This window comes from Ovis canadensis, chromosome 26 (genome assembly GCF_042477335.2).
Source record: "Ovis canadensis isolate MfBH-ARS-UI-01 breed Bighorn chromosome 26, ARS-UI_OviCan_v2, whole genome shotgun sequence".
NCBI lineage: Eukaryota > Metazoa > Chordata > Mammalia > Artiodactyla > Bovidae > Ovis > Ovis canadensis.
In genome coordinates, this window is record NC_091270.1 from 29,241,572 (window position 1) to 29,258,557 (window position 16,986).

Genomic DNA, 16,986 nt, shown 5'->3' on the forward strand with positions numbered 1-16,986 from the left:
TAAATAGTCATTAAATGTCAGGAAGTATTGCATCTCATTTCAGTAAACATAATGAATCAGCATTCAAAACACCACCATTCCTGTAATGTCAGTGTAGACTAGATTATCGCAACCCCTGCCGACATTTAAGTCCCCGTGTACCATTATGAAATATGCCAATCACTGAGAAATAAAGTCTTCTTACAAGTCTTTATTATACTAATTTGTTGAAGATATCTCAAGATGCTGAAGGAATATCTTTGCATATGCAGATATATGACATGAATGTATATGTACTCTTTTACAAAGTTATGGATACAATTTTTTCACATTGCACTGCCATAGAGGGCGTAAGTTAGTAAGACCTTCAAACAGGATATAACAGCGAATTAAATCTACTTTGTAGAAAATATGGAGGAATACTAAGAAATTTAATATCACCAAACATGTTCCCTTTGAAACAGCAAATTAGATGTGCAGGAGGATTTTGGTCACACTTCAAAGAAAAATGTGCTGAGGTGGAGAGCTGTCTGTTTACTCTCCCTCTCACCGGCATGGCTTTTCTATGTTAAACAGGCTTCTGATGACTTCAAAGCATGTTTGAAGTCCTCACTCAGCACAGCTCCTGCACAAAGACAAATATGCTTCCAAACGTGTGGAGCTAATATTGCTGCCAACTCTCGTATAAGTAAGAAGAATCTGCAGTTGCCTGTTTACCACCCAGTTCTTTCCTCTCTTATTCAGCTATGACAGTGAAGGTCGTCTGACCAACGTGACATTTCCAACCGGCGTGGTCACCAACCTTCACGGAGACATGGACAAGGCGATCACAGTGGACATTGAGTCGTCCAGCCGAGAAGAAGATGTCAGCATCACTTCAAATCTGTCCTCCATCGACTCGTTCTACACCATGGTTCAAGGTAAGCACGCAAGCACAGCTTTCAACGGCGCTGTTTGAAACACTGCTGGCACGGAAGTAGCATGTGGCCATCCCCCTCCCTCCCCGCGCTTTTTCTAAGATGAACTTAGGGAAGGGAAGGTGGAATTGTAAACCTCTAGAGATAAGGATGAGAAGCCTCATATCTACATGTAATGTTTATTTGGGGACGTAAGGGCTTCCCAGGTGGAGCGATGTTAAAGAACCCACCTGCCAATGCAGGGATGCAAGAGACCCAGGTTCGATCCCTGTGTCGGGAAGATCCCCTGGAGAAGGAAATGGTAACCCATTCTAGTATTCTTGGCCTGGAAAAACCCATGGACAGAGAAGCCTGGTGGGCTACAGTCAGTCAAGTTCAGTTACTCAGCCGTGTCCGACTCTTTGCAACCCCATGAACTGTAGCATGCCAGGCCTCCCTGACCATCACCAACTCCTGGAGTTTACCCAAACCCATGTCCATTGAGTCAGTGATGCCATCCAACCATCTCATCCTCTGTCGTCCCCTCCTCCTGCCCCCAATCTTTCCCAGCATCGGGGTCTTTTCCAATGAGTCAGCTCATTGCATCAGTTGGCCAAAGTATTGGAGTTTCAGCTTCAAATCAGCCCTTCCAATGAACACCCAAGACTGACCTCCTTTAGGATGAACTGGTTGGACCTCCTTGCAGTCCAAGGGACTCTCAAGAGTCTTCTCCAACACCACATTTCAAAAGCATCAATTTTTTGGTGCTCAGCTTTCTTCATAGTCCAACTCTCACATCCATACATGACCACTGGAAAAACCATAGCCTTGACTAGATGGACCTTAGTTGGCAAAGTAATGTCTCTGCTTTTGGATATGCTGTCTAGGTTGGTCATAACTTTCCTTCCAAAGACCAAACATCTTTTAATTTCATGGCTGCAATCACCATCTGCAGTGATTTTAGTGCCCAAAAATAGAAAGTCAGCCACTGTTTCCATTTCCTGTCTATTTGTCATGAAGTGATGGGACCAGATGCCATGATCTTTGTTTTCTGAATGTTGAGCTTTAAGCCAACTTTTCACTCTCCTCTTTCACTTTCAAGAGGCTTTTTAGTTCCTCTTCACTTTCTGCCATAAGTGTGGTGTCATCTGCATATTGATATTGAGGATATTGATATTTCTCCCGGCAATCTTGATTCCAGCTTGTGTTTCCTCCAGCCGAGTGTTTCTCATGACGTACTCTGCATATAAGTTAAATAAGCAGGGTGACAAAATACAGCCTTGACATACTCCTTTTCCTATTTGGAACCAGTCTGTTGTTCCATGTCCAGATCTAACTGTTGCTTCCTGACCTGCATACAGGTTTCTCAAGAGGCAGGTCAGGTGGTCTGGTATGCCCATCTCTTTCAGAATTTTCCAGTTTATTGTGATCCACATATTCAAAGGCTTTGGCATAGTCAATAAAGCAGAGATAGATATTTTTCTGGAACTCTCTTGCTTTTTCGATGATCCAGCAGATGTTGGCAATTTGATCTTTGGTTCCTCTGTCTTTTCTAAAACCAGTTTGAACATCTGGAGATTCACGGTTCACGTATTGCTGAAGCCTGGCTTGGAGAATTTTGTGCATTATTTTGCTAGCGTGTGAGATGAGTGCAATTGTGCAGTAGTTTGAGCATTCTTTGGCATTGCCTTTCTTTGGGACTGGAATGAAAACTGACCTTGTCCAGTCCTGGGGCCACTGCTGAGTTTTCCAAATTTGCTGGCGTATTGAGTGCAGCACTTTCACAGCATCATCTTTCAGGATTTGAAATAGCTCGACTAGAATTCCATCACCTCCACTAGCTTTGTTCATAGTGATGCTTTCTAAGGCCCACTTGACTTCACATTCCAGGATGTCTGGCTCTAGGTGAATGATCACACCATCATGATTATCTTGGTCATGAAGATCTTTTTTGTACAGGTCTTCTGTGTATTCTTGCCACCTCTTCTTAATATCTTCTGCTTCTGTTAGGCCCATACCATCATTTCTGTCCTTTATTGAGCCCATCTTTGCATGAAATGTTCCCTTGGTATCTCTGATTTTCTTGAAGAGATCTCTAGTCTTTCCCATTCTATTGTTTTCCTGTATTTCTTTGCACTGATCACTGAGGAAGGCTCTCTTTTCTCCCCTTGCTGTTCTTTGGAACTCTGCGTTCAAATAGGTATATCTTTCCTTTTCTCCTTTGCTTTTGGCTTCTCTTCTTTTCACAGCTGTTTGTAAGGCCTCCTCAGACAGCCATTTTGCTTTTTTGCATTTCTTTTTCTTGGGGATGGTCTTGCTCCGTGTCTCCTATACAGTGTCACAAACCTCCATCCATAGTTCATCAGGCACTCTGTCAGATCTAGTCCCTTAAATCTATTTCTCACTTCCGTTGTATAATCATAAGGGATTTTATTTAGGTCATACCTGAATGGTCTAGCGGTTTTCCTGATTTTCTTCAATTTAAGTCTGAATTTGGCAATATGGAGTTCATGATCTGAGCCACAGTCAGCTCCTGGTCTTGTTTTTGTTGACTGTATAGAGCTTCTCCATCTTTGGCTTCAAAGAATATAATCAATCTGATTTCGGTGTTGACTATCTGGTGATGTCCATGTGTAGAGTCTTCTCTTGTGTTGTTGGAAGAGGGTGTTTGCTATGACCAGTGCATTTTCTTGGCAAAACTCTTAGCATTTGCCCTGCTTCATTTTGTACTCTGAGGCCAAATTTGTTACTCCAGGTGTTTCTTGACTTCCTACTTTTGCATTCCAGTCCCCTATAATGAAAAGGACATCTTTTGGGGTGTTAGTTCTAAAAGGTCTTGCAGGTCTTCATAGAACCGTTCAACATCAGCTTCTTCAGCGTTACTGGTTGGGGCATAGACTTGGATTACCGTGATATTGAATGGTTTGCCTTGAAAACGAACAGAGATCATTCTGTCATTTTTGAGATTGCATGCAAGTACTGCATTTTGGACTGTTTTGTTGACCATGATGGCTACTCCATTTCTTCTGAGGGATTCGTGCCCGCAGTAGTAGATATAATGGTCATCTGAGTTAAATTCACCCATTCCAGTCCATTTTAGTTCGCTGATTCCTAGAATGTCGACGTTCACTATTGCCATCTCTTGTTTGACCACTTCCAATTTGCTTTGATTCATGGACCTAACATTCCAGGTTCCTATGCAATATTGCTCTTTACAGCATCGGACCTTGCTTCTATCAGCAGTCACATCCACACCTGGGAGGTGTTTTTACTTTGGCTCCGTCCACAGCCTTCTCCAACTCAATGAAACTAAGCCATGCTGTGTAGGGCCACCCAAGATGGACAGGTCATGGTGGAGAGGTCTAACAGAATATGGTCCACTGGAGAAGGGAATGGCAAACCACTTCAGTATTCTTGCCTTGAGAACCCCATGAACAGTGTGAAAAGGCAAAAAGATAGGACACTGAAAGATGAACTCCCCAGGTCGGTAGGTGCCCAATGAGTCAGTAGGTCGGTAGGTGCTACAGTCAGTCCACAGGGTCACAAAGAGTCCGTGGAGAAGACTAAGAAATCTAATTTTAAAGAGTCAGACATGATTGAGCATACACATACGTATTTAAAATCATATAATATCTAAATATTTCTGTTAACCTAGAAATAGTCTTATTTCTTTACCACTTAATAAGTTAATTCTTACTCTCTGCTTGTCTCATCAATCCCTTTTTGCATCAGCGTCACTGGCCATAGAAAGACAGCAGCATGAGGCCAAGCACTTTCTGAATCCATGTGTGATACAGTCTTTGAATCCACTTCTCATGCCATCACTGGAAATTTATACCAAATTCCAAGTATTGATGTACTATCTGGGCTTTCCATTTTTTCATTCAGTATATGGACTTCCTGGGGGGCTCAGACAGTAAAGAATCTGCCTGCAGGGCAAGAGACACAGGTTCAGCCCCTGGGTCAGGAGGATCCCCTGGAGAAGGGAATGGCAGCTCACTCCTGTATTCTTGCCTGGAGCATCCCATGGACAGAGGAGCCTGGCGGGCTGCAGTCCATGGGGTCAGAGTCAGACACAACTGAGCGACTAATGCTTACCACTCTCATGTAGGCATAAACATCCAATAGCTCCATGATAGCGCCTCCCGCCATGTTCCTTTTTGATGTAACCTTCAGGAATGACCACTGCAACTGTGAGGTCATTGCTGTAAGACTAATTGTTGAATCTGAGTTACACTTCAGATTGTGGCTAGATGTACTTCCGGCTTGGAAAGATTCCCCTGGAGAAGGAAATGGCAACCCACTCCAGTATCCTTGCCTGGAAAATCTCATGGACAGAGGAGCCTGGTGGGCTGCAGTCCATGGGGGTCACAAAGACTTGGACACAACTGAGCGACTAACACACTTACATAATATTTTATAGATGTGTGTTGTTGCTGTTTTTTTCTTTAGCCACACCTCCTGGCTTGTAGGATCTTACTTCCTCCACCAGGGATCAAACCCAGGCCCCTTCCAATGGAAACACAGTGTCCTAACCACTGGACCACCAGGGAGTTTGAGTTAAACTTCTTTGACTCTTTTTTTTTTTAACCAGTTCTGTCAGGTATTCTCTACAGTCACCTAAAATTACTGTTGGTTGAATTTATTGCTTCTCCAAATGGTCCTATATTATTAAAATTCTTTAGTTAAGTCCATAACCTACAATATGAGAGGGTGTTTTGTATAAAATATAAGGTGACTGCCTATTTTAAAGTCAGTTTCAGGGGGAAATAGCTCCTTATATATTTTTGGTGTGGAAAGTATAGATATTAAATCTTTTCAAAATATCTTTAACAAAGGATAGATATAAAGATAGGTGTAGGAAGGGGTGTCTCATAAGACCCTGAAGGTGACACAGAGACTCCTAAAAGAACCCATATTATTCGGTTCTTTGCAAAACATTTACTGCACATTCCATAGAGGTTGAACCTTCATCTGTTTTGTCAGGCACATGAGGAAAAGAAATCTGTTAAAGTGAAGGACTTTAAATTTTCCCCTAAAGGTTACCCTTAATATTCAGCCAAACCTATTGCATCAGAAGTTCCCAGGTTTTTTGGCAACAGAGACCAGTTTCATGGAAGACAGTTTTTTTCCCCCAGAGGGTAGGGGGTGGTTTGGGGATGACTCAAGAGCACTACATTTATTGTACCCTTGATTTCTATTATTATTATATCAGCTCCACCTCAGATCATCAGGCATTGGGTCCTGGAGGTTCGGAACCCCTGCATTATAGCGTGAGATGCCAGAAATCAAAGTTGTTTGTTATTTTCTACAAGAATATCATTAAGTACTTTTCATTCCTTATAAACGGAGTCCCGTCAGTGTTTCAGACATGCATATAACCCCACAACCAACCAAGTGTTCAGTCCACACCTATAGTTCGTGTTTTCTGCAATTTTTTTTTCTAGATCAGTTAAGGAACAGCTACCAGATTGGTTATGACGGTTCCCTTCGCATCATCTATGCCAGTGGTCTGGACTCGCATTACCAGACTGAGCCCCATGTTCTGGCCGGCACCGCTAACCCAACAGTTGCCAAAAGAAACATGACTCTGCCTGGCGAAAACGGTCAGAATTTGGTGGAATGGAGATTCCGGAAGGAGCAGGCCCAAGGCAAAGTCAATGTCTTCGGTCGAAAGCTCAGGGTAAGTCAGTGTCAGAGGGTGGTGATGGCTGGCTGGTCCTCTGCCTCATTCAATGGCCTGTCCACGAGGGCGGGCCTGGAACTGACCTGCTCGTGCTCAGGGGAACACCTTACCTTAGAGCCTGACTCACAGCCAGCCCTCAAGCCATCAGATTGCTCATAGTAAAAGCCAACTATTTGAGAAAATGGTTCTCTCAATATAGCTTTGATTAAAAATCAGTTCTTTCCTAGGAAATTAGGATTTTGCATGTAAAATGTGTGAGTCACTCAGTCGTGTCCAACTCTTTGTGACCCAATGAACTGTAGCCCACCGGGCTCCTCTGTCCACAGGATTCTCTAGCAAGAATACTGGAGTGGGTCATCATTTCCTTCTCCAGGGGATCTTCCCGACCCAGGGACTGAACCCTGGTCTCCTGCACTGCAGACAGATTCTTTAGCATCTGAGCTACCAGGAAAGATTTTGCATGTAGGACAGTCCCAGATAGCCTTGATGACAACTGATTCTTGTTTTACTAATATTACCTTAATAATCTTATGCTTTTCCTTCACCCACTCAGGAGAGTTGACTTTGTAATGACATAGGGATGAGTAAGCATTGGCTGAAACATTACAAGTATTCCAAACCCTAAATATGTATCTTGCAAGACAGGGGCTGGCCTTTGGAAGATGGAGTCTGCCTTTGCATTCTCAGTATTTTTAAAGTATAATGTGGGCTTGAGACTTCTCTAGTGGTAGAGTGGTTGGGAATTTGCCTTCCAGTGCAAGGGATGTGGGTTCTATCCCTGGTCAGAAGGCTAAAATCCCTCATGCCTGCAGCCAAAAAACCAAAACTTAAAAACAGAAGCAACATTGTAACAAAAATTCAACAGACTTTAAAAATGATCCACATCAAAAAAAAAAAAAAAAGTGTAATGTGGGCACACGGGAGATAACCAGTGTCAGAACCTACCTCCTCGCTATTGATGAAAAACCCAGACTTACCTTTTTTTTTTGACTGTGCTGGGTCACTGCCATGGTGCAGGCTTTTTTTGCTGCGGAGTGCAGGCATTCAGGCTTTAGCAGTGGCGGCGTATGGGCTCAGTATTTGTGCTTTGCAGTCCCTAAGAGCGCAGGCTCAGAAGTTGGGGTGCACAGGTTGAGTTGCTCTGTGACATGTAGGATCTTCCCGGATTAGGGATCGAACCCATGTCCTCTGCACTGGCAAGCGCATTCTTAACCATACAGCCACCAGGGAAGTCCCAGAATTACCTTATTGCCATGAGACACGTGCTGACATTGCTGATTGCTCGGGTAGATTGCAGAATGTTCTCTGTGTTGCCTTGTTAGGTGTTTTTATTCCTCCTTTTCATGCGGTGGGCCAGATACAAATAGAAAGCAAGCTGTGATTTATGACAGTTGTTCAGTAAAGACAATATAGATTAAGGACTGAAACACAGGTTACTAGGAACCCCCTTCAGGCCACTATAAACTGAACGTGCTTCATTTTTCCTATTAGTGAACAGATTTTTGTTTAACAGATAAATGCAGATAACCATTCCTAAAATTATTTCCCTTGCCTTTAAAAGGAAAAGTTACTCAAAATCAAGGAGAGAGAAGAAAACATGGAGTGTACCATTTGTGTTCTATTAATGGCACCAAAAAATGGTTAAGTTGGGCTAACATTATTCACCAGGCTAATACTTCACAGTTAAGAAACAGCTAATACATATTGGCCATTTCCAAGAAATAGAAATAAAGTAAAAAAAGAATCAGTGATCAGATACAGGCTATTCAGCTCACAGGTTATATTCCAGTTCCACTTCCGTTGCAAGGCAAGGGTTTGGGACTCTTAAATACGTAATCTTCTGGAACCAAAGCTGTGGTCCCATCTTACCATCCCCCAGGATGCCCCAGCTCCAGGGCACTAGACCCGGAGGTCTGGTGCACAGAAGCTGGGGAGGCTCGAGGGGGGTTATCCTGAGAGAGAGGCAAAAAGAAAAAATAGAACATCAGAAAGAAGAACAAGATTCGCGGGGAGGTAACGTGATTGAATGCAAAAGGAGAAGGGGGTGCAGAGGATGAGATGGTTAGATGGCATCACTGACTCGCTGGACATGAGTTTGAGCAAACCCTGGGAGACAGTGGAGGAGAGGAGCCCGGTGTGCTGCCGTCCATGGGGTCGCAGACTTGGGCGGGACTTAGTGAGTGAACAGCAGCAACAACGTGATGGGCAAGAAAACCAGCTCCAGGCTTGTTTCAGGGTCACTTGCAGAGGGCCTTGGTCAGTGGCCGGAGCCAGCTTCAGCTCCAGCATTTTCTTCCGCTGAAGCAAGGCCTCGAGCTGCCGGCATGTCTGCCTGCCGCTGACCACTGCCTCAACCCCTGCTTCCCTGGGCCGCTGCACACTGGAAGCTAGTTCCCAGGCTTTGTCTTATTCTGCCATCCCTAAGGCAGGCGTGGAGGCACACCTGTACTCAGACAGAGAACTTACTTTATCGAAAGAATGTGCTCACAAAGTATGAGTTCTAGATCAGGCTCCACTTGTTACTAAACTATACAGGAAAATTCTAACATCTAACAGACCTAACATCATTTTATCTATATGATAGTATCTGTATCATGATAGCAATACTATAATATCTGGATATTCTAACATGATGATGTAGACATGGTGTGTATATATTCAGTCCTGTCCAACTCTTAGTGACCCCACGGACTGTAGCCCACCAGGCTCTTCTGTCCATGGGACTTCCCAGGCAGGAATACCGGAGGGGGTTGCCGTTTCCTGCTCCAGGGATCTTCCTGACCCTGGAGATGGAATCCGTGCCTCTTGCATGCGCTGCACTGGCAGGTGGATTCTTTACCACTGCTCCACCTGGGAAGCCACAGACCTGATGCAGATTGTCTGTTTTACGGATAAATATAACTGACTGCCCTACCCTGCCACGGTCTCACACAATTGCTACAGAATCAAGTGAGATGATGTGAGAGTCCTTTGAAAACAGAAGGCATGACTACATATTCTGTAACTCTAACCCAGAGAATCTGAACCACAGGCACAAATAGTGGGCATATAAACGCACACGACAGACGCACAGGAAAGAGCTGGTTAGCTCGCTGGTGAGGAAAACACAGCTGCAGAAGAGGGAAAACCAGGGAGATGCTTTGCCCTGAAAGTGACCACGTAACACGTGGCCCACTGTTCTTTGAGACAAGCTGGCCTAAGTGCATCCTCTTATTTCCCTCTAACACTGCTTTCCTAGACAGAAAAAGAAATTAAGAAGAGCAGAGGGAAAATCCAATTTTAAGTCTCTGCTGCTCAGCCTGATTCTAAGTGAATCTTCCTTTGGGGAGGAAGAGACCAGCGCACACAAGCATGGGTGTTAGTTTGTTTCTAAATCGCTGACCGACAGTGCCTCAGCAGGCCATTTCAGAAAATCCAGTATTTAAGAATGGCCTGTTCAGTTGCACCGAAAGGAGACTTCCAGCGGATCTGTGTGATGGCTCACATGGAGACGGTGCCAAGATCACAAGGGAAGGTTTCTTATTTTCAAGATAAGCTTGGATGTGCCAGCCATGCCTGGTCATTCCACCCCTCTGTGGCTCCTAAGGGAGGAATTCCAGGGAGAAAGAGATGCTCTGAAAATCTGGTTGGAGGATCGGGCACAAGTAGGTTCTTTACCACTTTGGCCGCTCAGGAGGGCATCGCCTCTCTTGCCTTTCCTTATCTTCTAGCAGAAAGTGCTTTTTGTTTTGAAGTTATGGGCCTGACCCATGGGTGGGCAGTCAAATATTTATTCAATAAATGAAAGAATGAGAAAGAGCCAGGCTTAAAATACAGATTATGTTATTGCCTTTAGGTCTTTCTGAGAGAGAAGCTGTAGGAATAGCACATCCTTGCCGACGTCTGACTGCAGGAAGCAAACCTGTCTCTAGATTGAACAGATCACATGGATATAATAGAATGATAGATGCAGTGGCTTTAAAAAAAAAAAGGGCAAAGAGGAGAAAAGGAAAAATTGTAAAAGAAATGAGCAACATGAAAAGCATTTTCTGTGAAACTGTATTAAGAGGAAAAGGGGTTGGATATATAGGAATAACCAGCAGAGGAAATCGTGGAAAAACAGAACAAAGATTTGACAGTTCCTTAGCTCACTTGTTTGTACCTACATATTTGGTTTTTTTTTTTAAAGGACCTGCATAACAGTTGCTTGTTTTTAATAGTCCTGATTTTTGTCAGTGGTTGAACTTGGAATCAGCCTTTGATCCATTCCCCAAAATTATAATGGCATCTGAATAATGAAAAGTCACCTTCTAGGGGGTTTCCCTGGTGGTCCAGTGGTTAAGACTTCGCCTTTCAATGCAGGGGCTGTTGGTTCAATCCCTGGTCGGGGAGGTAATCCTACATGCCTCCTGGCCGGAAAACCAAAACATAAAGCAGAAACAATGTTGTAACAAATTCAGTAGACCTTGAAAATGGTCCCTGTCAAAAAAAAAAAAAAAAAAAAGTAATCTAAGCTTACCCAGAACTCTCATCCTTAAAGGAAAACACTTAGTGAATTGTTTGAAAAAGAAATTCTCAAAACTTGAAAGCCAAAGCGGTATTTCAAGGCATACCTAGACATGGTAGCTCCAAAGACCGTTATGTACCTCTTACTATGCCCGTCATGTGTGTGTGACATCCTTGTGTCTCACTGTATAATCTGAGCGGCAGGGCCTGGAGGGGGCCATGCAGAGCAGTTGGCACTTCTGACCTGTGGAGGGGACGCACAACCATCTGCAGACAGTGGACGTTCTAACAAGGAAACCAGGGAGGCGAGATACTGACCCACATGGCAGGTACCTGCATATGGTCTGATCGTGCCCTGTGTTGTCAGACAGACACTGTTTAACTTGTTTGAGCCTCAGTTTTTCAAGCCTTCCAGAGGGAACAAACTCCCTCCCTCCCAATATCAAAGGGACATTGTGATTAACTGTCACCATTTTTCCATAGAAAAATGGAGATTTTTCTATGCTTAGCTCAAAGAAACACTGTACATCACAAAGGAATTCATGGTGGCCTCTTACCTAGTCACAACATTTGGATTCACTGTCATGTAGCTGAAGGTATTTTAACAACTACATAGGTTTTTCATCTTAGGTGAAGTATACGATGTAACGATGTTTTTAAATGTTATTTATTAAAGGCCTTTGGGGCATGGAACAATGCTAGCCCGTTATGACTGTCAAAACAAGTTTGCAGAATTGCCGTGGTTCATACAGGTATAGTGAAGTGGGATTGTGTTACACTGTGTGTGCGGCTGCCGAAGGAGAACGTTGGGGGAGGGGCGGAGAGCTGTATTTCTCTAATAATTAGTGATGTTGAGCATCTTTTCATGTGCCTCTTGACCATCTGTGTGTCTTCTTTGGAGAGAGATCTATTTAGGTCTTCCACCCATTTTTTGATTGGGTTGTTTGCTTGTTTGATATTGAGCTCCATAAGCTGTTTGTATATTTTGGGGACTAATCCTTTGTTTGTTGTTAGTATCTTCTGAAATGTTGCATATTGAATAACAGTGGTTGGTGTCTAGAAATAGTAAGAACAGTGAAAACCTTGGCTTGTGTTGGAGTGTGGAGAAAAACAGCCACATTCTGATTCTTTCCTCATCTCTTCAGTTGGAGGACCCACGAAAGGCATTGGTCAGGATAAGAGGAAAATGTTAAGTGCTTCCCAGATGTTTGGTCTCGTGGTGTTTCGAGGTGTTCCTATATGTGATGTGCTTGGTGTGGTGGCTCACAGGATGGCCGTGTTAGACGCTCTAGATGCTTCAGTGTGATGTAGTCATAGTCCCAAACCAAGGAGATGAATCGGAAGCCCAGGAGCGGGGTGCAGGCCTGCAAAGAAGGGGTCCCAGACCTGTCTTTTGGCCCTTCTACCATCGCTAGTCCAACAGTCCTACCAGATCTGCAGGACAGATGTTCTGTTATGCTCGATCCAGAGGAAACACTGTGGAGACAAGGAGGAATCAGGAAGGCGATAAAGATCCGAGATACAAATTTAGATGAATGCAAGTAAATCACAAAAAGGTGGGGCAAGGCCGTGGGCCGCACCATCCGCAGACGCTCACTACACAGGCGGTCTTGCTTGGCTGTTCACAGCCTGGAATAACCCCAAGGAAGGGCAAAGGAGGGCAAACCTAAACACTCTGGGGCTTATGTTTCCCTCCCAAGTCACGATGTGAGAAACACAAGAGCCCTCAGAAAGCTTTTAAATTGTGTAAAGCCGCTTCTTCAGGCATCACTTGTGTGCTCAGTCGTGTCCGACCCTTTACGACCCCGTGGACTGCAGCCCGCCAGGCTCCTCTGTCCATGGGGATTTCCCAGGCAAGAATACTGCAGTGGGTTGCCATGCCCTCCAGCCAGGGATCAAACCCCAGTCTCCCGCATTGCCCAGGGATCAAACCCCAGTCTCCCGCATTGCAGGCACATTCTTTACCATCTGAGCCACGAGGGAAGCTCAGGCATCATAAGTGTGCAAATAAAAGCTGAAGAGCTGAATTCTGCCAGTCCAGTATTGAGTTAATTTGATATCAAATCAAATCTGTAAATTTGTTGACTTCAAAATGTATCTTTGTAACATTAGCCAGTAGCTTCCTTCCAGGGTACACAAAGCATTCGGCAAGCGGTGCCTTCATCAGGCTTTTTCCAAGAGAAACTTGTAAAGTCTCAACAGAATTCACAGAAGGCTGAGCTACTAATCTGCAGACACTTCCACTTGGGAAAACGGAAGCCCAGGAAGCCTTCAGCTGGCGGGTCAGAATCATATAAAATGATAGCTCTGAGAAACTGTTCCAAAGAGAAGGGAAGGGTCAGTATATATGTGACTTTGGAGAAGGGGTATACAATACATGCAGTCAAGCACATATTTTTCCAGAAGGTTTCTGTTAGTCACAAGGAGCAGACGTCACCATGAAGGAATTTAGTGCTTTTCTAGATATGAGAAGCATTGGGTTCCTGAAATCAGCCCCTGAGAGTGTCTTTCTGAATACCTGTCCTGCCAGCTTTTCCAGGACACAGTGTCTCATTTCTGCTCTCCACGCTGAACTCCTTTCAGGAGATGTTGAAGGTCAGAAGCTGAAGTAGCACATGATTTAATCCTTGTAAGAGGTAGATGGCAAATGCCCAGGGTTTCCCTAGGGACTCAGACCATAAAGGATATGCCTGCAATGTGGGAGACCCAGGTTCAATCCCTGGACTGGGAAGATCTCCTGGAGAAGGGCATGGCAAGCTGTTGCAGTATTCTTGCCTGGAGAATCCCATGGACAGAGGAGCCTGGCAGGCTACAGTCCATGGGGTCACAATGAGTTGGACATGACCGAGCAACTAACACATACACATGGCAAGTACTAATTTGTAGTTGACACTCCATTCCGACCTCTTTATTTACAGAGAGATGAAACAGACTCTGAGGGCCACGAGCCCAGAGTTGTGCAGCTCCTAGACCCTGTGGGTGTGGAAATGGGGCTTTCAGATTCTCGGGTTCCTCCTCCAACGCACACACATACCCATACCAACGCTAACCAGTTGCCCTGTGGTCCAGAGTTGTTTTCTTTTTCCTACATCATGTGTGGGTGCTAAGTGGCTTCAGTCATGTCCGACTCTGTGACCCTAGGGACCATAGCCCACCAGGCTCCTCTGTCCAAGGGATTCTCCAGAATACCGGAGTCGCCATGCCCTCCCCCAGGGCATCTTCCTGACCTAGGGATCCACAATGACAGAACCGAAAAATTAAGGTCTCCTAACTTCATCCGGGCTCTGCTTTCTCGTATGCTGTGGATCATCTCTCTGGACATTTCTTCCCCCAAAATCACTTTGCCTTTAGACATAAACTTCTTTTCAGCTGGTATCTTTATCTTTCTCTGGACTTCACAATACTCCCCTTGAAGAGCTAATTGGAAGAGTTCAAATAAAAGCTTAAGGAGTATTTTTTCATGGGTCTTGTCTAATGGCCATGATAGAAGACACAAATGTTTATCCCAGATTTTACATAAATATACATGTATCTTTTATAGGTACATAAATATGTATTTACATGTATTGGTGTGGTGTGTGTATGTGGTGGTGTTCCTTTGCTCTGTTGTGAACTTTTTGACCCCATGGACTGTAGCCCACCAGGCTCCTCAGTCCATGGGATTTCCCAGGTAATAATATTGGTGTGTGTGTGTGTGTATATAAGTGATCAACTGGAGCTGTCATTTTGAAGGTTCTAGCTAGGACATGGTCATTTAAGGTTAAGATTTTCCCATTTAACTTGTAACAGTCTGAGCAGTTGAGGAGCATTTTGTTATGGAGAAGCCACCATTATCACAAAGGGGCAGTAGAAAATCAAAAGAATGGACTGGCCCTGGCCTTCTGCAAACCCTGTAGATCATGTATAAAGTAGAATTTAACCAAGGCCACGTGTCCACCATAGCAACGAACGCCGGCTGGTGTGCACCTTGGATCACAGACAGTAAAGCCAGATGTAGTTGTGGATTCTGAGCGTGGCAGAGAGCCCCACGGAGCTCCTAGGACAACATGGGGCTCGATTTGTAAAGTAAGCACGGTGGTCAGACTGTGTAGATGTGGGAGCGAAGGATCTGAAGTCCTTGCCAGTTAACCAGATGTTATCAAAGAAAAAGGCATTCCAAAAAATTGTGACGTTTCAGCACTCAGCCCAAAGCGAGGATCGTGTTTGTAACCTCCTGCTATTTAAACTGATTAATAATTTACAGTAATGTGGACTCCAGCTTCTACTTAACTGTTCTTCAAAGGGCTGGAATCACATTTACCACCGTTTTATTTAATGTAGCCATGATTAATCTAGTGAGCAGTTATTTCCCAGTGTCTTCTGGGAGGGCGGGGCTTTGAGTAATTTGCAGCGATGTCAGGCTTACCACCTTCCTATCTTCTGAGCAAACTTGAAAGTAAATACATCTCGGCATTTTTCTTATCAGTTGCTTAAGTTTACAAAATTTAATTGAAAGGGTTTTGAACAAACGCCAGGCTGTCTCTCTGCTTAATGAAACCTTTTAAAAGAGGAGTTAATCTACTGCCTTGCACTTGTACCCAAGAAGTTGCTAAATTAATTTACTGACAAAGAGAATCAATCATCATAAATGGTGTTTAAACAATAGCAGGGACCCTGAAGCGTAATAAGGGGCTGGTATTGGGACAGCATGATTTATTTTATCATCTTGTTTGTGTTGTACCAGGTTAATGGCAGAAACCTCCTTTCAGTTGACTTTGATCGAACGACAAAGACGGAGAAGATCTATGATGACCACCGTAAATTTCTCCTGAGGATCGCCTACGACACGGCAGGGCACCCGACTCTCTGGCTGCCGAGCAGCAAGCTGATGGCCGTCAATGTCACCTATTCGTCCACGGGTCAAATTGCCAGCATCCAGCGAGGAACCACCAGCGAGAAAGTCGATTATGACGGACAGGGAAGGATAGTGTCCCGGGTTTTTGCTGACGGTAAAACCTGGAGTTACACATACTTGGAAAAGGTACGCTGCACCCAGAGAGGAAACATAGGAAAGCAATGATTGGTCTTTTCCAGCGTGCAAATTGCCCGGACGCACAGTGGGGAAGGGCGGGGCAGGAGGCGGGGCCACCGGTACTTGACTGAGTTCCATTTACTATTCTGAGCATCCATATGTAAGTCACAGCCTTAGAGCACGGAGGAATCTGCGCATCAGCCACGGTGTTTCTCCTTAGTACAGTTTGGCTCTCTGAGACCCTTTTACATGACTTACGCTGTAAACAAACACCACCACCGCCCACCTGCCAAGCTCATCCGTGGACAACATTCACACATTAGACCTTGAGCTTGTAAGTCATTTGTAAATCATCTCAGCACGAGCTTTTTCGTTTCAGAAAGCGCCTTACACATTCGCACAGTTAAAGCTGTCAGGTATGTGTCGTTCCTGGCAGAGCTTCGACATAACGGTAAAAAGCCCATAGATCCTATTTACGCATCAGTAACCGAAAGAAGCCAGTTTCTTAAGCAAGCCACATTTCTGGGCTTCCGGGCCGTCTCCCCTTTCGTCTGCACTGAAAGGGAACCCATGCTTAAGACAGTAACATGCTACCAAAAAAGATGCATTTACACGTGTGCAGGGCGCCAGGTTTCAGGTAGTGACCAGTGTTAAAAGGGAATGAAAGCAAAAGGAGGTATGGGGAGGACCACCTCCTTGTAATTCCTTTCTGAAAGAGACAGAATCCTGCAGAGAGCATCTTCATGAGGGGTTTCATTCCCCTTTGAGATGAAGGTTCGCCCTGGTTTTGAGTTCGGTGCCTCCCATTGCTCCCAGTGATCCTCTCCGCCAGCAGCCACAGGGCCACTGAGGCACGTGCCGCTCGCAAGCTCAGACTGCCCTTCCTCGACTGTGCGGAGTGACCTGTGTCCTCCACACACTCACATCTG

At 44.6% G+C, this 16,986-nt stretch overlaps 1 protein-coding gene across 5 annotated transcripts in view; it reads left to right on the plus strand.

Moving 5' to 3' along the window:
• TENM3 (teneurin transmembrane protein 3) overlaps positions 1-16,986 on the plus strand; it is a 629,396-nt gene that overhangs the window by 598,823 nt on the left and 13,587 nt on the right. For all 5 annotated transcript variants that reach the window (XM_069573182.1, XM_069573184.1, XM_069573185.1 and 2 more), the window contains 3 exons: positions 724-899; positions 6,323-6,558; positions 15,770-16,066. In XM_069573182.1, the coding sequence (XP_069429283.1) occupies positions 724-899; positions 6,323-6,558; positions 15,770-16,066 (709 nt within the window). The remainder of the gene's footprint in view (positions 1-723; positions 900-6,322; positions 6,559-15,769; positions 16,067-16,986) is intronic.